The 22,369-nt window shown below is 43.9% G+C and overlaps 1 protein-coding gene across 5 annotated transcripts in view; it reads right to left on the bottom strand.

Moving 5' to 3' along the window:
- The window catches only part of asic2 (acid-sensing (proton-gated) ion channel 2), a 393,440-nt gene that overhangs the window by 46,498 nt on the left and 324,573 nt on the right, over positions 1-22,369 (bottom strand). For all 5 annotated transcript variants that reach the window (XM_048245325.1, XM_048245327.1, XM_048245326.1 and 2 more), the window contains one exon: positions 16,068-16,218. In XM_048245325.1, the coding sequence (XP_048101282.1) occupies positions 16,068-16,218 (151 nt within the window). The remainder of the gene's footprint in view (positions 1-16,067; positions 16,219-22,369) is intronic.

Genomic DNA, 22,369 nt, shown 5'->3' with positions numbered 1-22,369 from the left:
TAAGGTACTCTAGGACTGCCGCCTTCCCCTAGTTTGCGGTGAGGGCACATTCTAGTGGTTGAGCGTGTACTGAACACCACCTATTTATACTCGTGTGGGTTGTATTTAGAAAGCTTGAGTGTTACACTTGTGTTTGTGTGTGTGTATGGCCATAGATCACTTTTGGGGCTGGGCAGCCATCCGAGGGTTACTGTACCTGTGTTAATTCAGGCCGTGTAGCAGCCACCAATCCACTGGGCATTTAATCTATGGTTATGTGTATTACCTTTTGTTTTCTTTGATTATTTTGTGTTGTGTATTGTGATTTTGTTTTTATCGGATTTACCTACTGTACGCCCCTGCCATCCGTTTTAAACAAAGAAAAGAAATAATAAATATAACATTGTTTATACTACTGCCTCTGTCCTCATCCATTTAGTTGGATAAACCTGAGGGCCCTGTCACAAAACATAGAGACATACAATTAAATGGTGGGCGTTCATTCAATGCGTGAGAAAAACTGAAACCACTTGATAATGTTGGTAGCAACGCTCCAATTCAACCTATTGGAAAGCTATTTAATTATGAAACTACATTTAATAGAACAATGTGGATTTATGCAACTTCCATAAAAACAGAGCACAGACTATAATACACTATCTAGAGTATTCAAATGTGGCCAAAAGCTTGTGGCATATTTCAAATATCTCAATATTCTTTCCACTTGCACTTGCCTACCAGTGTATGATGCTTGCATGAGGGAAACATCCCAAAACGATGACACCCATATAATTGCTGTTGTTTTGAGAAGTATTTACCATGCCATCATGCAAAAGCAATGGAACTATTGTAATTATATTTTACATTAGTAAAGCAGTCCTCTGATGTGCATGTTTTCACAAACTTTTTGTGAACAATGTTAGCACTTTAAACACTGGCTGCTTTGAAGTGCATGTATAACAATATAGCATAACAATAATAATTGTGATGTAATATTATGATCATTTGATGGGGGGTGGGTTCATGTACTGTAGGTGGGCCCTATGACCCCAAAGTATGCCATGACCGGGCCTCAGTTCAAAGAAGTTGTCTATGTCCATGGCAACACTGGCATACAAATAAAGTCTATCAAAGGTCTAACATTAAATCTGAAGGTAGCATTTTAAATGGGTGTTTTTCTTTTTAATACATAATGCTTATGAACAGTTTACTTACAGTAATACAGATTTTAACAAAAGTAGGGTGATATATATTTTACGTTTACCCTTCAGTTGAGTTCAAAATAAAACGGACACAACAAAATAACAAACACTTGATTAAAAAAAAATAGTCGTTTAGATTAGTCGACTAATCGAAAAATTAGTCGTTAGAATATTAGTCGTTAGTGGCAGCACTACCTGTAGTCCAGTTGACGCTGTAACTTTACATGATATAATTTTTAAACAAAAACGGTCAATATACTGTCCATAGCTATAACCAAAGCCATGTCAGTGTGACATGTACTTTTCCAGTGAATGTCAGTCTGACTGACAGAAGATGCTCACGAAGTTCCTATAGGAAGTTCCTCAAGTCAAATAGATAGCGTTAAAATTCGTGATGAACGGTTCCGGGTATTCTTTTCGAACATTGCAGGCCCAACTGCAGTCAGACCTGCCTTCCTCGCCATAATAGGTCGATATGATTGGCTAATCAGTCAGATGTAGCCATCAATCAACCCGAATCCAAACATATGATTACTAATGGTTGCTTAGGTACCGAAAACGCAGTGATTCCTTGTGAAGGCCTGATGCGGGCCTTAACAAGGGAAGACATGCGATTGGATAAAAATGTATCGCATGCCCTCACTATTTGTTCACACAATCTGTCAATCAAATATAGCCTAGTCAAGAACGATCGGGAAGGAGAAGAAGAAGTGAATAATAAATGGTAAAGTAAAATGTTATTAAAGACACTATTATTTTTCATTCGTTTGAAAAGGCTTTGAAGGCCCTGACGGTCCGCCACTGTGTGCGAGGTTGTTTCTGTTTGTGTGTGTGTGTGTGTGTGTGTGTGTGTGTGTGTGTGTGTGTGTGTGTGTGTGTGTGTGTGTGTGTGTGTGTGTGTGTGTGTGTGTGTCTGTGTTCATGTTTGTGTGTGTGTTTCTGTGTGCATGTTTGTCCGAGTATGCAAGTGTAAAATGTGCCATTTTGAAGCTTTGTCCATTGTGAGCCAGCATGTGTCACTCCTGATAATCTCCCTGCAGATGTGGCCTCTTGTTGGGAGACAAACCTGTGGTGTCTGTGTGTGTGTGTGTGTGTGTGGCGCGCTTGAGTGTGTCTGTCTTTTTGTCTGTTTGTGTGTGTGTGTGTGTGTGTGTGTGTCTGTGTATGCGTGTGTGTATGTGTGTGTGTGTGTGTGTGTGTGTGTGTGTGTGTGTGTGTGCGTACGTGCCTGTGTGACTACCACCATTGTCCCATCGTTGCCCTCCCCACATCAGGATGTTTCCCACCCCCAGCATATCCACCCCCCTGCCCCCACCTCTGCCAGCTCACAGCCCCACACCCTGCACCCCTGTGCCCCCCATGTCTGACATTTGAGCTGCAGCTCCTCCATGTATGGGCCTGCTGCATCGCCCTGCCACCTCCCCAAAACACTGCCACTTCACATATCAGTCAGTGGTCATGCGCTCAGGCCATGCTCTGGTGAACACACAAACACACACAGACAGACACACGCAAACACGCACACACACACAGACACACACACACACACACACACACACTCATACACAATCTCATACAGCACAATCTTACTCTCACTCTCATTCTCTCTCTCTCTCTCTCTCTCTCTCTCATTCTCTCTTATTTTCTCTTCCTGTCTGTTTGTAACAATCACACATCCCTTCCTCAATCAATAAATCCACCTTGACACTCCTTTTGTCCCATGTACAGCACAGCTCCAAATGCATACCAAGAGACAGATGAAAGCCTCACTCTTTGACAACACACTCACTGCTCAGCAGCACTACGCAATAGAGGGATCCTTCCATGGAGCCGAGCAGTCACAAGCAAGAGAGCGTGTAACAAATTAAAAAACACCCGAGTCTGATTCACGTGTCCTTAGTGGGCCCCCGGTCCACACAATTTAGGGATGCTCAAACTTTAAGATAGAGCCATCTTGCAGATCCAAGTGGCTTTGATGATGCTGCTGGACACAGACAGAGGCGGTCCAGGGAAGGGGACGGACCATGGGCTTGTGGTGGAGTGTGCACTCCAAAAAAAACAAGACAAACAGTAAATAAATAAATAAAATAAAAATCCATGCTTGTTGAAAGGGATCTGTCAAGCAAGGGCTCAAAATACCACTCGTTACTGCTTGGCGAGGAGTTCATGTTGCAATTCCTGTCGACTTTGATTCAGGGCTTTGCGCTTTTGATTTCATGCTTTGGGATTCTGAGGGGCTCACTCTGACAAACCATTCACTTGCACATGGGAGAAAATACCAAAAAAAAGAAGATGATGATGATGGTGATGATGTGGATGATAATGAAGAAGAAGAGGAGGATGAGGAAGGTGATAGGAAGAGAAGGGAGAAGAAATAATGCGGGTGAGGAAAAAGAAAGATTAAAAGGACTTCACAAATGGACCACCATGACAAGGCGAACAGAGAAGATTAAAAACAGCCAAATCACCCTTCTTCCTTTGATGCCTTACCAGCATGTGGGAGGTTATTATGGACAGAAAGAGAGAAAAAGAGAGAGAGCCAGAGTGAGAGAGAGAGAGAGAGAACATAAGACAGAGTAGAACAAAAATAAGAGTGAGGGTAAACGCATCGTCTTGAAGCAGTTTTAGCACTTTCTCTGCATGGAGGCCCAATAACCTTGGGCGCTGTTTAAGAGGGTAAATCAACAGCCCAGAACAGGAAGACATCTAAAGCGAGAAATCTAACCGGAGAAGCCTAAATGTTTCCAAAATGGAATTACAGAAACACAAACCGGAAAGAAAGGCTTGCATTTACATTTACGTTTACATGTATTCATTTAGCTGATTATTGTCAACATATAATAAAGGTGAGCAGAAAGATGAAAGAAACCAATTTGGAGAGGAAGACTAGAGAAAAAGAGTCAGAGAAACAGAAGAGAGAAGAGTGAGATGGAAGACAAGAGGACGAGGGAATGGTGAGAGTGATGGTGTTAAGATTGGGAAAATGAAGTGCGGGGTTAGCGAGGAAAAGCCAGGGAGAGGGGGAGAGATAGAGACTGCATAAGCTGGTCCTGGGAAAAATGAGAAGGAAAATCAGTCAAAGTCAAATCAAGTCCAATTCTACTGTTTCATCTTTCATCAGCATAATAGATTCCCTGGAGCCTCTGTTTATGTGACTGTGTGTGTGTGTGTGTGTGTGTGTGTGTGTGTGTGTGTGTGTGTGTGTGTGTGTGTGTGTGTGTGTGTGTGTGTGTGTGTGTGTGTGTGTGTGTGTGTGTGTGTGTGTGTGTGTGTGTGTGTGTGTGTGTGTGTGTATGTGTGTGTGTGTGTGTGTGTGTGTGTGTGTGTGTGTGTGTGTTATCACTAATCTCTCTCACATTTTGCTCTTCTTTTCTTCCCTGTCTGAGGAAGCACAGCTGTGACACAGAACTTCAGTGCCAACACTCAGCCAAGCAGACGTCATACTGATAAAGCCAAGCCAACACAAATGACAAATGACTCTAGTTTTTACACTCTCTCCCTCTCTCTCTCTCTCTCTCTCTCTCTCTCTGTTTTTTGTGTTTGTGTGTGTGTGTGGGGGGGATGTGTGCATGTTTGTGTCTTTGAAAAAAGACAGACAGGCAGACATATATTAAAGAGGGAAATAGAAAAATAGACGGACGGACGGACGTCCATAAGTTTTGTATCCAATTTGTGTTCAATCAGAGACTATTTAATCTAAGTTGGTTTGTATAAATGTCAACAGTGTGCAATTATCTTAAAAACAAAACACTTAAAAACACACACTTTTTTAATTATTGAGATTATGGTCTCTCATTTTTTGTCTTTTCCTGGAGACTAGTGATGGGGACGAGACCGCCTATGCCGAGTCCGAGTCAAGACCGAGTCTTTGAAGGGTCGAGACCGAGTCGAGACCGAGTCTGTTGGTTTTCAAATACAGTTGAGTCCAAGTCAAGACCGAGTCTTTGAGGAAGCAAGTCCGAGTCGAGACCGAGTCCTTTAGGAGTCGAGACCGAGTCGAGACCAAGACCATAAAAAAAATTCAGTTTTAATATTCATAATTTAATATCACCCCAGTTAATAATCAACAGTTAGGCCTACAGACTAAGCTAGATTGGGAATTGTTTAGAGGAGCAGTCTTAACGTCTTAATATGGACTATGCTGACCTACAGACACTCACCGGCAGCAGAGCCATAGAAATAAATAAACGGCTCTGACGGCAGTATCTTTGCATTGCACCATGGGATGTCATTTTTAAATAATGCCGGTCAACATTGCATTTTATTATTATTGTTGTTATGTGTTGTCTGTTTTTTTATATGAACATAAAAAATGCGTTGGTCTCAAGGACTCGGTCTGAATTCAAGAGTCGTTCTCCTCCCACTGTGGTCCGAGACCGAGTCAAGACCGAGTCTTTGAAGGAATGAGTCAGAGACGAGACCGAGAAAGCAGAAATTGGTCTCGAGACCGGACTCGAGTACTACATCACTACTGGAGACAATGAATATTTCAAGATGTATAGCAGACTGCTGTGTCCTCTCTACCCGGAGAGTGTTTGTGGTAAGACATCCCGTCTACACATCTCTTGAAATAACACAGAATACAGAGTCAAGCACCCAACATTGCAGGTATATAGACGTGAGTCTGACAAGGACTGAGAGAGAGAGAGAGAGAGAGAGAGAGAGAGAGGGGTGGAAGATATTGGAGAAGCGAGTGAACGAAGACGTGTATGGAGGGGGGAATGGAGGAAGGGAGAGAGAGAGAGAGAGGATAGTTGATTTTCCCTGTGGCTTTGCTCAATCCATAATTTTCTATTAAAGATTTCACACTCTCGCCTGGAGGAAGGCAGCAGGGAGAAGATGTGTTCATTCAAGTCCAATTCACACACACCTTCCCCTGCCCCCCCCCCCCAACCCCCACACAAATAACATCCCACACGTCTGTTATGCCAGAGAGAGGAGAGGCAATGGGAAACGCACACACAGCCCAATGCAGGAGGGAGACACCTCGCCTCGGCAGGACAAGCGCATGTTGCCATGGCCGCAAGCTCTGACATCCTGCTGGCCAGATGGTGGAGAGAGGCCAGAAGTGGGGCTGGTTGGAGGGAGGGGAGGCGGCAGTAAAGACAGAGGGGATTAAGTGGACGCTAACACCTGTGGCAAGGCCGATGCTCTGCGATAGACAGCAGGTGTAGGGGTACTTTATCCATAATGGAGGAGGCAGGGCTCACTCTCTCTGTAGCTGCTTTCAGACACGTCCTCCGCAGTATCTGCGGAGCTTTGTCAAACGGAGGTCCAACCCTTCTTGTGATTCAGATATGATGCTAACATGCTGACATTATGCGGTCACATGTGTGAACGACACCGACACACATTAACAGAATCTCTGTGGGGTTGAACAGGTTGAACGTGGTTGAACACGCACATGAACAGAATCTCTGTGGGGTTGAACAGGTTGAACAGGTCGAACACGCACATGAACAGAATCTCTGTGGGGTTGAACAGGTTGAACAGGTCGAACACGCACATGAACAGAATCTCCGCATGTTCTTCGCTTCGTTCAGACACGAGCTCATTTACATAATGTCCGTCGGAAATACTATGGAGGGGAGTAGTGTAACAGCTGGCTAAGTTCGGAATTCCAAATGGCCGGTTATGTTGTTTAGATATACGGCCCAACCGCTTGACATCCGCAGAACATGCAGACTTACACGTAGGTCTGAAAGCAGCTCGTGTCTGAGAGAGAGAGTTCTGGTGGCCTGAGATGGACATAGCCTCGAGATTTCAAGCTAAATGCGAAAGTATTAGATAAAGCACTCCAATGGGAGCTCAATCACCAGCCGTGCCAGGAGGAGAAACAACAACTCACGAAGAGAAGGAAGTCGCTCCGACCTCGGAAAACCTTTGTGCTTCTTTCTTGGTGTCAGGCTGAAACTTTAAACCATATGTCCATAAACCAGTATAGATTCGGAGGAAAGAAAGAGTGTGTGAGAGAGAGGACCACAAGGACGCGTCAATAAGTCATCTGTTGCGAGGGCGACATACTGTAACGGCAAACAAAATTCTGCCAAAATCAATAGCGCAAAAGCTCGAATGCATGCCTCCCTCTGCCCTGTCATTCTAGTTACTTCTGCTTTCTCACTGGCTACCTCTTCATCCCTCTCTCTCTCTCTCTATTTTTTCTCTTTTCCCAGCATCTCTGCCAAAGTCTTGACACCTGTTTCTTTTTCAGTCCATTGCCTGAGTAATGAACAGCTCCACTTGCACACTGACACACTCTCTCTTTTACACACACACATGGGATCCTCCTGACGAGAGACACTCCAGTGGAGGTCTGCACTAATCTGTCTGGGGAGAGGAAAACCACAGGCCCCACAAGCCTCCAGGGGTACACACACACACACACACACACACACACGTCAGACAAGAAGAGATGGAGGCCAACACAAAGGTGTTGGCTGGGGAGGAATAGGAGATGATGGCAGTGGTGTCATATCGTCTCGGTCCTTTCATTATCCTACAGTGATGGGGCCAGTGTGTGGATCCACAGACAGGTTCTGCCTGACTGCCGTTCAGCAGACCCGTGGGACGACATGCTAAAAGTGCTGAGCTGTCAGTCTGTGTGTGCTAATGAAGCACTGCTTAGCAAACATGGGGGCAGGTTCTGGTCTCTCTCTCTCTCTCTCTCTCTGAGCTTACTCACTGGCTGACATGTTACTTGACCACAGCCTGACTGACCACAAGCATTTTTATCACTCCTCACCAGTAACAGACTCCACATTCAAAGACATAGACAACGACAAAGACAACATCCTTACCCAACATTACATATTAACTCACAACATTACAAAGCTATGATATTTTGCGAACAAGAGCCAACTTTATAAATGCTACACATTGTTAAGACAACACAACTTTATAGATTCTACTGTATGACTAACTGCTAACCACACACCACTTGATATGCTATTCATCTTCTCTGTAGGCTATGGTGTATTTTGTAGTATACAGAGGTGTATCCTCTGGGGTTGATAGCATAATGGTTAAGGGAGCTGGGCTAGTATGCAGTCTAAAAAAGTTGTGGGTTGAATTCCCGGCCTCCACCGTTGTTCCTTTCAGCAAGGCATTTAACCCAAGTTGCTCTGGGCACGATGGCCCTTGTAATATAATTGTCATATGTAAGTCGCTTTGGCTAGAAGTGTCTGCTAAATGAATAAATGTAATACCCCACACGCTCAAAACGCCAACTATTAGCTGGGTACAAACAATTCTCTGCTGTAGAGTAAGAACCTTTTGATAAACACAGGCAAACACGCCTACCCATCCTCTGGCTATTAGTCATAGATAATGCACAGCACCCTTTAAACGGTGCAACTGTGATGGTGTTGCAACCTGCAGCTAATAGGAGAAAGCCGTGTATGCTACGTAACATATTTCCTCTGTTTGCCCTAAGAGGACGGCACTGGGAAATGGCAACAAACTGAAGCGTAAGCACTTTCACACAGGGTAGCTGTAAAGAAACACCCAGTTGCCGGTGAGTTTTTAATCTCGCCGGGAACGCTTGATTTAGGGCTCGTCGGTTCCAATGCCAGCCGGGCTAAGGTTTCAGGGAACTGTAACCGTGAGCGCTCACACACTCTCGGCTTCCGTGCCGCTTTGTCAGAATGTGTCAAATTGTGCCTGTGTGCTTGTGCCAGGTCTTTTTCATCACCTTGACACTTGCAGTAAATTGCATATGCATGGGGGAAGCCACCACCCTCTGAAATGTCAACGCTTCTCCATCTGCGGAAATCTGGCTGTCTCCATCTCTTTTTCTCTCTCTCTGTCTCCATCTCTTTTTCTCTCTCTCTCTGATTTGCTGCGTCTCCTTGCAAGCTGTTGTTTCTCTCTAGCGCACCCACACTCATTGCCATGGTCCCTCAACTCATGGATGTTTGAGAACAGCATCGATACATGCAGACTCACAGATACATCACCCAAACACCTGCTCTCCATCTCTCTCTCTCTCTCACATACACACACACACACACACACACACACACACACATACACACGCCAAATTGTAGAAAATAAAGGAGCGACACACACACATACACACACCACACACATGTCATACAAGCTGACTTCTTCAATGATGAGACACTCACAGGAACTCCAAACAGGAACCTGAGGCCCAGAGAAGTGAGAGGAGAGGAAATGAGGAGAGGTTATTCCTGAGCACTGAGGGAAGAAGTCTTTGAGCGCTACGCAGGTTGCTCTGCCAGGCACCACAGAAGCTTATTCAGCCCACGAGACACCCTGTTAACTCAGCCACAGACTCATACATAACAAACCTACAGGTCTGGCCACCCACACAAAGAAGGGGTGAGAGAGAGACTTTGAAGGGGTGTGAGAGAGAGAGATAGAGAGGCATATAATGCTTTAAGGAGAGAAAGTCAAGTAAGATGTATACTGTAAACCGTCAAGGTCAAGAACATAACCACCATCACCAACCAAGCTCGGACCCTCTTCATCTTGCAAACACTCTGAACAGTTTCTTCAACCGGTTCGACACCCATGACCACACTCCCACCTGTGAGGAACTTCTCAGAACCCTCCCCTCCCATGAACCTCACCACCCGCCCTTCACAGAGGAGGATGTTCAGCAGCAGCTGGCCAGGTGCAAAGTTGGCAAGGCACCAGGGCCAGACGGCATCCCGGCAATAGTGCTGCAGTGCTGCGCAATGGAGCTCTCTCACATCTTCCACTCCATCTTCTGGGAATCCTACAGGACAGCAACAATACCCACCCTCTGGAAAACATCAACCATTACACCTGTACCCAAGAAACCACACCCCTCAGAGCCCAACCACTTCCGTCCGGTCGCACTCACCCCAATAATCATGAAATGCATGGAGAAAATCATACTACAACTCATCTTACCTGCTGTCAGCACACAACTGGACCCATACCAATTTGCATACCGGCCGAAAAGGGGGACAGAGGACGCAGTGGCATGCCTTCTCCACTCCCTCCTTCACCACCTCCAGACTCCCCATAACTTTGCCTCAGTTCTGTTTGTTGACTTCAGCTCTGCATTCAATACAATCCAGCACCTGAATGTCACCCCTCTCCTCATCCACTGGATAAACAACTTTCTCAGCAACAGGCCACAGACAGTGAAAATAGGGACAACAACATCATCAACCATCATCACCAACACTGGAACCCCCCAAGGTTGCGTACTCAGTCCCTTCCTGTACACACTTTACACAAATGACTGCCAGAGTTCACTACCCAACACCACTTACTACAAATATGCAGATGACACAGCCATAGTAGGACTACTTACAGACAACAGTTCCATCACAGCCTACCACCAGTCCATCACAGATTTTGCACTGTAGTGCTCTGATAACTACCTCCAACTCAACATTGACAAGACAAAAGAACTGGTCATTCATGCATCAAAATCACCCCCTGGACTCACTCACATCACCATCCATGGCCAACCAGTTGAACAGGTCAGCACTTTCAAATATCTTGGTCTCACCATTGACAATAAGCAACTTCAATGAACATGTCACCATTACACAGAAACGTGCACAACAGAGACTGTATGCAATCATAAACTAAGATCACTGTATGTTGCCCCCCATCTCCTTCTGCTACTCTACAAAAGCATCATCCAACCCCTTCTACTCTACTGCTCCCCCTGTTTCTTCACCATACTAAATGTCACCAGCAAGAACAAACTCATTAAAATCTCACACTTAGCATCCAAGATAATACAGCTTCCCACCCCCAGCCTCACTGATGCAAATGACACAGCCACCACACGCCTTGCACGCACCATAGTAAGCAGCCCTGACCATCCCCTGAACCGATTCTTCACCCTACTCCCATCTGGCCGCAGATACAGAGCCCTGGACTGGAAAAAAAGCGCTTTTAAGAAAAAGTTTTATACCCTCAGCAATCACTGCACTAAACAAACTCCTGTGACAATTACCCATTCCCCCTATCCTTTTGTGTTTTATGTTGTCTGCACTGTCCACCTTTTTGCTTGTATGGTGTTGAGGAGGGAGGGAATTGGGGGGGGGGGGTGTTATATGTTATATGTATGAGGCTGTGTACATCCTGCATGGAATGTAACAACGATATGTGTGAAAAAGAATATCCTTACAGGACAATAAAGACTCTATACTATACTAGTAAAACTTCAAATAAAAGTACCAAAAACAGTCCCAAATAGATGCCTGTTTCTTTTACACGCCTGGTGTTGCTACAGGTTTGGATAAATAAAGGCCAGTTTCAGTTTGCATTTAATCTCCTAAAACCCGCTATATCGCCTGTTTAAGCCAGTTCTATGGAGCCGATTGCGCATGCTACGTTATGATTAGATGGCATTAATAAAGACTGCGGTGGTGAAAGCTCAAAGTTCAAAATTGTTGCCTATGCTATGTCCGACTCTGACAGTTCAAATCATGCATTTGTTTAAAATTTGTGCATTAGGCAAAATATTTTATGACAAGGATAGGCCAATGGCAAGTCTATACTCGTTTTTATGCCGGCAACAAAACAACAGGGTTCACAAACGTTATTCTTTTTTTGGTAACACTTTACTTGACAGTATCGACATAACACTCGACACTGTCCTGACACATGAACCCTAACCCTAGCCCTCATCCTAACCCTAACTTGTTATGACAAAAACCGAATGTCACTTAAAGGAATACGCCACCCCTAGGTGAAATTGGGTCACTCCCCGCAGTCCCTAGAGTTGGATGAGTGAGCCAAAGCGTTTATAGCCAAGCCAGCCATTGTCCTAATCTAGAAACGCCCGGTTAGCTTTATCTTAAGCGTGAGTAAGCTGTAATCCGGCGATTCCAGTTAGCATGTCGTTGCTAAAGTGAATAACCTGTACATTCACATCAAGTACAAATATCAATGCAAATTAACACGAAGGGATTTACTAGACCAATTTAGATTTGGAACTATTTTCGGGCATAGCACCGGCAAAAGCACCGCTGCCAGGTGCAAAGACATCCTTGCAGCATCTGAAAACCCTCAACTTCCGGCAATACACCAGCGTGACTACCAAGTTCTCTGCTACTAGGCTGACACTGACATGTGGGCTTTCTCTAAGAGTTCTAATGGCGATGAATATGGAAGATTACACGATAGACAAAGATGATGACTTTGACTACCAAGATCCAAGACCCTTTTCGAACCTGAGTTCACTGAAGAGGAGTTGCGAGCTTTGGATCTGGGAAGAGAGGACATTGCGACTAGTCAAGGCGAGTCGGATGAGAGAACGAGAGCAAACACAAACTGGTGGTGTGAGTGTGGAGTGTGCCAACCCATGCCGACTAAAATGGAGTGTTTGTGCTGTGCAGAGTGGGATAAAATACTGCCATCGATGGTGGGCAACGCTCCTGAAGAGGAGCGTGACCGCACTTGTGTCACTGCTACCGACGACTTCTCAGCAATGATCCATCCTGCAGTCCTCCGTTTTTTTTTCCCAGTGCGATAAAGTGAACTGGAAAACAACACACCGAGTGGACCCAGTGGACAACTGTCCACAGAGTAAGTAAAAAAAATGCATTGATGCTGCGTGATGTCTTTAAAACCTGGCAGCGGTGCTTTGCCGGTGCTATGCCGAAAATAGTTCCAAATCTAAATTGGTCTAGTAAATCCCTTCGTGTTAATTTGCATTGATATTTGTACTTTCGATGTGAATGTACAGGTTCAGAAATAATTTATTAGTTATTTGATTCACTTTTGCAGCGACATGCTAGCTGGAATCGCCGGATTACAGCGACTACGCTTAAGCTAAAGCTAACCGGGCGTTTCTAGATTAGGACAATGGCTGGGTCGGCTATAAAATGCTTTGGCTCACTCATCCAACTCTAGGGACTGCGGGGAGTGACCCAATTTCACCTAGGGGTGGCGTATAGAGTCCCGAAGCCATGACGTAGCGTTGCCAAGGCAGCAATTTCACTGGATCTAAACAAATCAATCTAACCATTGAAATCGCCATAGCGGTGGCTTTCTTAATCTTTTTCAATAATTTTACAACGTTTCTAAGACGTTAGTATATTTTTTCCACTGTAGGAATCACATACTACAACATATATTCATACCAACATGATCAAATTAGTGACTACAGAGTTTTATTTTAGCATGGGTTTCCTCCGTAAAAGAGACTTGTATGTAACTTCACAGCATGCGGTTAAAATCCTTAAATTCACGGACGTGTTTTGGCTTTATTTTTTTGGCAAAAAACAGCCGCCAGTCTTTGAGAAGACGTGAAATATCCACTGGAATTTTGTTTCTTTCTATTACACCTGCCAGGGAATCCGTGTTATGTGGCTAAGCTGCTGCCTAGCAGGTAAAACACGTTTAAAGGTGCCATGTGTAATGTCTGCCAAAAAATCAATTCATACTCCACATTCCATAAAAGATGGGGCAGTATAGCTCCAGAAAGTGAGTTTGTCTACCCTAGAGTAACAACTGAGACACGTGTATTGCAGTTTGGCTGGCGGTTATGTTACCCGCATACTGCCTCCCATGGCCTAAATAATTACATAAATAATTCCTGAACGGTTTTGGGCTGAAAATGCAACTGTATTTGACAGAGGACAGATATGCTGCTAGTGTCAAACATATTAGCTTTCAGTGGTAGAATCTCTTTGTAAATTACTTTTGATTAAAACGTATTTAATCCGCCCTGGCTATCTCCGCTATTTGGATCTTATCTCAATCAGTGAACATCTCACCACTAAATTAATGATAATCCGTAATTGAAGCTTATCATCGGATACGGATAGCCTAGTCATATGGGTAGACATTCTGTGTGTTTGAAATAATTAATTCAATAATATTTTCCTTCTTTGCAGAGGAAAAGTTTTGTGTGAAGGGAATACTAGCCGGTGCAGTTTGGCGATTTGGGAAAATAAAAGCCCGGGCTATTATTTGAAGTTTTATACAGTTAAGAACAAAATTATTCATACCCCTGGCAAATATTGATTTAATGTTGTTTTTCTCTTGACCAATATGTTTCTTCTACCTGAAAATGACACTGCCACATGGCAAAAGGTTGTAAGACAATGTGGTAGAAACATGGTATCCAAAAAAAAGCATTTTTATCTTTTTTTTAACATTTTTATGAAAAATGGCATGTCCAAAATTATTCATACCCTTTTTAAATAATCACTGGAAACATCTTTATTTTCCATCAAAGCTCTCAAAATGGTTCTTATAATACCTACCAAGCCTCTCCATGTCTCCACAATGATTGTAGATCACCTTTCTAGCAGCAATCCGGGTTTTGAGGCAAGAACGATTATTTGCCATCACTCTGGCCTTGTACTCACTTTTTTGACAGGTTGAGGTCTGGACTCTGGCTGGGCCACTCTGAAATGTGACATTGTTCTCTGTTAACCATTTCTTGACTTGTTTGGCTGTATGTTTTGGATTATTGTATGCCTTTAATGGGTTTAATGGTCAAATTATGCCTATTGGGACAGGTCTCTTGGCAAATAATCGTTCTTGACTCAAAACCCAGATTGCTGTTAAAAAGGTGCAGTCTAGAATCATTGTGGAGACATGGAGAGGCTTGGTAGGTATTATCAGAACCATTTTGACAGATGTGAATGCAAATAAAGATGTTTCCATTATTTAAAAAGGGTATGAATAATTTTGGACATGCCATTTTTCATAAAAATGTTAAAAAAGATGAAAACGCTACTTTGTTTGATTCCATGTTTGTCTCATATTATCTTGCAACCTTTTGGCATGTGATAGTGCCATTTTCAGTCAGAACAAACATATCAATAAAGAGAAAATCAACATCAAATCAATATTTGCCAGGGCTATGAATAATTAACTATGCCGGTAATGCTTTGAGAGAGAGAGAGAGAAAGAGAGAGAGAAAGAAATATTTTGTGTGGTGGGGTTTAACACCTTTGATTAAGGAGTTTTAATTAAGAGCAAAGAAAATTGACATTTTTACGGCAACATCAACTGTGTGGTGCCACACTAGCAGTGACAGACAGCCACCCGGGCTCAGACCAGCTCAGACTGGAGGAGTCCTTCAGCCTACCGCTGCGCAGAGACCACTGTGCCCGGCGCCCGTGAAGTAAAGAGGGAAATGAAAAAGGCTGCCCACGGTTGGATACTCCCCCCGGCTGTCTTAACAAGGAAAACACTGATAAAACAGCCATAAAGATTGTGACAACAGACTTTTTCTTGCAGTTTAGGAACAGGGGAGTGTGGGGAGATTTTGCTGTGCTGATGGCGGGTGAAGTTAGAACAGGGGCTGTCTGGCGCTGAACGTTCGTTCTCTCTGCTGGCCAGAGATAAAGCAGAAGGTGGAAATTTATGACAGCGCTTATAAACGATGACACCCGTTTACCTGATGGTGAAGTACACTGGGTTTTGCGATGGCAATGTGTCACACGGAACATTTGTTTTTACTGTGTGTGTGTGTGAGTGTGTGTGTGTCTGTGTGTGTGTGTGTGTGTGTGTGTGTGTGTGTGTGAGTGTCGCGTGAGTGTGTGTGTGTGTGTGTGTGTGTGTGTGTGTGTCTGTGTGTGCGTGAGGGTGTGTGTGTGTGTGTGTGTGTGTGTGTGTGTGTGTGTGTGTGTGTGTGTGCGTGAGTGTGTGTGTGTGTGTGTGTGTGTGTATGTGTGTGTGTGTGTGTGTGTGTTCCCAGCACAAAAATGCATGAACATCTGTCTGGGTTGATAAAAGTGGTCACATAAATTATTCATCTGCGATTCCGCTTGTAAATGTAATGTATTGAAATTGACAAATTGTCAAGTTAAAGTTAAAGTCTTTAAAAGTTTAAAAAAAAAAACAACATGTTATCAATCATACATGTAATATACAGTGTCATGCAGTAATGAGAGGCATGTAGATGTGTACCTGTCTCGCCCCACACAGGCAGGTACTCGTCCTGCTGGATGTCCAGCATGATCTCCAGGCCGTTGCCCGTGCCTCCCTTCATGGTGGTGCGCAGACTCTTGCCCTCCTCGGGGCCATTAAACATGTAGCACTTCCCATAGCGGGTGAACACCTGCGCACACAGGGAGAGAGACACAGAGAGAGAGACGGGGTTAACACTGGTCAAGGATTCATGACCTGGACTGATTTACTGACATGTTTATACGTATGATCTGCAATGCGAAAGGGGGATGTGGGTTAGGTAGAGAGGGAGAGAGAGAGATAGAGATAGAGCGAGAGACTGACATCACCACTTAAAAAAAAAGATTAGACCTACTTCAACAGTAGCCTATAATTAGTCACACAATAGGGCTCACTGAACCACCTTGTTTATTGTCTTTGTACTTTTGTTTATTGTGTGGATTCATACTGTATGATTTAAACTGGCATATCTTAGTTGCAGAACTGTTTTTACATACAAGTTGGTTCAATATTGCAATCAACTCATCTATATTATATTTTAACCGCCTCTGCTTTCGCCGGACTACTTAGAATACCTTATGACCACCAGTGATCCCCTCGACCACACTTTGAGAAACACTGGTCACGAATATGACAGTGGTCCAGTCAAATCTTTTACTGTCTATGGTCAAATCCCAGCCGAGCTATAACTGTAGCTCGACTTACCTGCCTGTATGTAAACATACTTGACTAACAAAAAATCAGAATGAGTAATTATAACGAGGCGGTAGCCCTGTGGACACACAATATTGTTGGAAAATTGAGATGTGTGAAACACTATTTGACCTCAAATGGTAATCCAAAATAATTTGTTATAAAAGACTAAAATGTGTTGACTAAAACTGACTAAGACTAAGATACTTTTAGTTTTCTTTTGACTAAAACTAAAGACTAAAATGGCGAGACTTTTAGTCAACTAAAACTTGATAACAAAAATGATATTTGAATGACTAAATATGACAAAGACTAATAAGGACATTTACGTCACAAGACTAAGACTAAGACTAAATTAAAATAGGTGACAAAATTAACACTAATCACCACATTGCCACAAACAAGTCAGATCAATCAAGGACAGATTTGCCTTTAAAAAATTCTGCTACAGTGAAGCTTATTTTCTGACCTGACACACACACACACACACACACACACACACTTTCTGTTTGTCCAAAAAATGGCAAAAAAGCAAGGCAGCCCATGGCCTCATCTCCGCCTGCGATGGCCAATGACACGGAGAATGAACCACATCACCCGCCTGGTACCACCCAAGCAGCCCTCTCACCACCACCACTGTGCAATTTCCCCATCTGGGCCCAGTGGGACAGTGGCAATAAGGTGACCTCAGAGGCATTGTCTGCAGATTTCCACTAAAATGGAAGAAAATACACCCGTTGGTCTGGTCTGATTCTCAAGTACTGGCTTTTACCAGGGGCCCGGGGTGTAGACAAATCCCATCACTGGTGAGTAATGGAGCATGGGGTGACAATAGCCCATACACACACACACACACACACACACACACACACACACACGTCCCACACCTCCTCCGCCTCCAAGCTACCTTCCTTTTAGAGTGAGTGCATGTGGATAGATGGATGCCATGCGAATTGTGGTTGAGGCTAAAACAAACAAAACTTGAGGGAGAGAGAGAGAGATTGATAGAGAAAGAAAGAGAGAGAGATGGAGAAAGAGAGAGATGGAGAAAGTGAGAGAGATTGTTTTGTCTGTGTGTATGAGACTGAGAGAGGAGAAAGGTAGAGAGAGAAAAAGAGAGAAAAAGAGAGAGGAAGAGAAAGAAAGAGAGAGACTGTTGTGTCTGTGTATGTATGAGACAGGGAGAGGGAGAGAAATAGAGAGCTATCAGAGATACAAGACAATTGGAGCAGCAAAGGAACTACAGCGGAGCCCTAGATTATAAGATTATACCAGTGGGTCAAATGAGAGTGAAATAACACTGTGTGTGTGTGTGTGTGTGTGTGTGCCCGAGTGTGTTCATGCCTATGTGTGTGTGTGTGTGTGTGTGTGTGTGCGCGCCCGAGTGTGTTCATGCCTATGTGTGTGTGTGTGTGTGTGTGTGTGTGTGTGTGAGCACTGTGCCATTTGAACGATGCTGTTCACCAAGTAATTGAGCAGAGAGCAATGTAAAGGTTGGTGTCAATCTGCTTGAATTTGTGCAGCTGTGCTATTTGAAGGAACAATGCAGCTGGTGAAATAAGCCCCCCTCTCTATTACACTCTGTCACCAGAGGTCATTCACAAGCTTACAGCAATCACTGGAATTGATGTTGTTTTATTTGACGTTGGTCAATAGTGTGTGGGTTATTTTATTTATCAGCATTTAGATAGATAGATAGATACTTTATTGATCCCCAAGGTCTGACTCTCAGTGGTTTCACTTTATAAACAACCGCACCACACTGTCCCATGATATCCGGACTTGCAAACATTTGCCCGAAGATTCATCTAATTTTTCATGCGGAGGACACTGGCTGAAAAATCTGCATCTGCTATCAACCATCAAGACTGCCGCTTCCATGACAGTAATTATCCTAATGGTAAGCAGGTTAAATAAATGATGAAAAGCTCATCTGAGGGATGGAGTGAGAGAGGAGTGGTGGTGGGAGAAACAAGCACAGCTCAGCTTGTTTTGACAGCGTCGGGCAAAGCACGCAAATATGTAAACGAGGTGGGAGAGTTCCAATCCCGGCGTATGAATAATAATAACACAATTATAAACCTCTGCATAATTAGCCCACACACACCGATCCATCTCTGACTTCCTCTCTGGCTTGGGGCTTGTTTGTCAACACAAGGGGTTGGAGAGTGAGATGGGGTAGTTATTGATGGGTGGAGAGTGAGATGGGGTAGTTATTGATGGGTGGAGGGTGAGATGGGGTAGTTATTGATGGGTGGAGGGTGAGATGGGGTAGTTATTGATGGGTGGAGAGTGAGATGGGGTAGTTATTGATGGGTGGAGGGTGAGATGGGGTAGTTATTGATGGGTGGAGGGTGCACGTGCATCCCTCTCTACAGGTGGAGTTACTTCACCTCTGTGCACTGGACTGTTTGGGGGTGTCGTCCTAAAAAGGGTCCTTGTGTGACAACACCATTTTGGTGACTTTTGAACATTCCAGTAAAAAGATGCATGCAATATCACAGTTAGCGTATGGGACATTAATTTCACAATATTTCCCGTGAGGGAAATTTGGTCTCTGCATTTATCCCAATCCGTGAATTAGTGAAACACACTCAGCACACAGTGAACACACAGTGAGGTGAAGCACAGACAAATCCCGACGCAGTGAGCTGCCTGCTACAGCAGCGCTTGGGGAACAGTGAGGGGTTAGGTGCCTTGCTCAAGGGCACTTCAGCCGTGCCTACTGGTCGGAGTTCGAACTGGCAACCCTCCGGTTACAAGTCCGAAGCGCTAACCAGTAGGCCATGACTGCCCCTGCTTAACACACTGCTCTGACGTTACTGATACAGTACATTCTGGACATATTAGACACTCTATTAGTCTCTTTGGGCATTGCACTATAATGTTATTTTCAAACGCATTCCCAGAACATCATTTATCATGTCTAGCATAAGTTCCATTCCTTCGATAACACCGCCCTGCCCTCAGATGCTCATCCCACCTGTTCTCTATGGCGTCCCGAATGACTTGGTAATCTGGGATCAGTGCCAGAGGAAATGGAGAACCCTGCAATGCTGAGATGGCTGAGTCTGGAACAGTGGGAGGGTGTTTAGTATGATATGGCTGCACCTTGAATGCCCCCTTGGGTCCCTAGCTCTGCCTAACATTGTGCTCCTCATGCGAAGATAAGGATCTACTGTACATGATAAATCAATAGCTGCTCAGGGCTGTAGATACAGTAGGCCTAGACAGGTTCTCCATATTTATCGAGGTCATCCTTCTTTGTTGGAAGGTAAGGCTGCACGAACATTATCAGCAAGTTACTAGATTGTGTGTATTTGTGTGTGTGTAAGAGTGTGTAAATGTGTGTGTGTGTGTGTGTGTGTAAGAGGGTGTAAATGTGTGTGTGTTTGTGTGTGTTGCTCAGTATTAGTTTTTCAAGGCAGTCTGTATATTTGAAGAATAGATGCAGACCGTGTTATCTTTCTTTTAATGAGCATCTCTCTAAGTGTATCAACTTGAATTGTTAATAGCTCTAGGCAATATTTTAATATATTTTTTAAATATTTTATCTTAATTGTTAATTCATTGAGGTGTGTGTGTGTGTGTGTGTGTGTGTGTGTGTGTGTGTGTATGTGAGTATTTAGTACATTACTTATAACATTCACCTCCTATTTCTCTCTATTTCTTCTCTTTCTCTGTCCCTCTGGGTGTGTGTCCAAAACACCCTCGCAATAATACTGTATGTTAGAGAGTGTCAGGAGAGGTCAAAAACAGCAGTCCTTGACCTCGCTCAAGTTTCTCTCCTCTCTTATTTATAAACCTGTGAGATTGGTTTCAAACATTAGTAGCCCTGCAGTCTACACATTCACCATAGGAACTTTCACCAAGACATTATTTTAACAAATCTTCAAATTCATCTAGACATTTACACAAAAAATACAATCCAATACCGCAAGACCACCAAAGTTTTGCAAGCCAATATTCCCACAGACAGCGAATCGATTCTTATCGAATAGTTTTTGCTCGGGGAGCACCATGCACCATGCTCTTGGTCTCCGCTCATCTCATCAGCGAACAAGGCATTCTGCTCTGTGCAGTCAACAAACCAATTATGTCCTTCATTTTGTTTATGATAAATACCAGAGCTAGTCGCTTGCCCTACCTCTTAGGTTTGCTCTGTTGTGCCAGAGATTAATAGAAACATGCAAGCCATGATATTCACAACAATGATCCTTTGATAGGTCACTGCTGGGTCAGTTGTTGGGCAGTCAGTGATGTAATAACAGACAATAAGGTTGAAGGATTATAAAGAAAAAAAAGGTCAAGAACGAAAAAGGTCAGATTCAAACCGCTTTTGACCCCTTCTGTGATAAAACAGGAGCTCACTCAGATCTGTTGTGAGGTGTTCATTTCATACGGAAATTGGCATTATTGGCAGCAGAGGTGTATCTCATGAACAGGAAATACAGCCCGAACTACAATTAGCTCAAGTGTAATGCAATAGACAGAAAGCATTAACACCCTTTTCCCCCAAAGGAGAGAACAGCGTACAGTAAGGAGGACACACATATAAATGAAGATACCTTAAACCTAATGAGCCTCTCTTAAAATATTCCACACCCACTGAGCACACATTGTTTGAATGAGCCTATTCTCAGGGTTAGACATCCCTACCCCACCTAATGCGTGCCCAGGGGGGAATCTTGATGCAATGGTACCAGCGGGGTTAGTGTACCAGTGTGGTCAAGAGTGAACATTTGACTGCAGTTCAGCATACAGGGACCCATCGTATCAACACACACATCTGACACAGACTTCCACAGATACTGGGGCACTTTCCTGTTTGATTTCATCTGAGTTTTTCACCTCCTCTGTCCCCAGTCACTGTCACCTATTTGTCATCCAGTTTAGATCAATTTTGTCTAGACACTATCTAGTCCAGTCTGGATAGTATCTAGACTGGACTCTAAACTGCCAGTCATCAGACCTCATCAGATCTGCCTGAGAGACATTAGCTATAGCCTCTATCTAGGTCCTGAGCAATGCCCTCCTGAGAAATGACATGGTCCAAAAACTTTTTACAGATCTCAAATTGCACTTAGCAGGAGACAGCTTTGAGTTGTAGTCCATCAACTGATCAAACTACTCAAGGAGAAAGTACTTGTGAAGCAAACTCTTTTCCCATCAATCCAGTATTGCCAGTGCACAGTCCTCTGCACTTCCCAAGCACCCAAGCAGCAACAACATCTATTTTCCAACAGTGCAGCCAGTCATCCAAGAGACCGAGCAAGCTTGGAGTAGCCATCCAAACGTGACGATTCCATCCAAACGTTTCCTGTTGTGGGAACATCAGTGGTGCCATGTCACCCTCAACGCTCCCTTTCAAAAAGTTTTTTGAAAATGTTATGTTCATGTTGTGAAATTAGCAAAATGATTGTGGCAAGTTGTTAAATTAGCCTTAGGCCATGCGCCATAAAATGACATTGGAACTTGGGAAGTTTTTCCTGCTAATTGTAAAACTTGGGTTTTATTTCTCACTGTCGGATCAGACAATGGCCTTGTTATCTCGGGTTGCATTAAGGATGCTTGGCAGTGTGGAGGGAACAGGGACATGGCTGCCAATT

The sequence above is a fragment of the Alosa alosa genome, chromosome 6 (assembly GCF_017589495.1).
Source record: "Alosa alosa isolate M-15738 ecotype Scorff River chromosome 6, AALO_Geno_1.1, whole genome shotgun sequence".
Classification (NCBI taxonomy): Eukaryota; Metazoa; Chordata; class Actinopteri; order Clupeiformes; family Clupeidae; genus Alosa; species Alosa alosa.
This window is presented reverse-complemented; position numbering and strand designations above follow the sequence as displayed.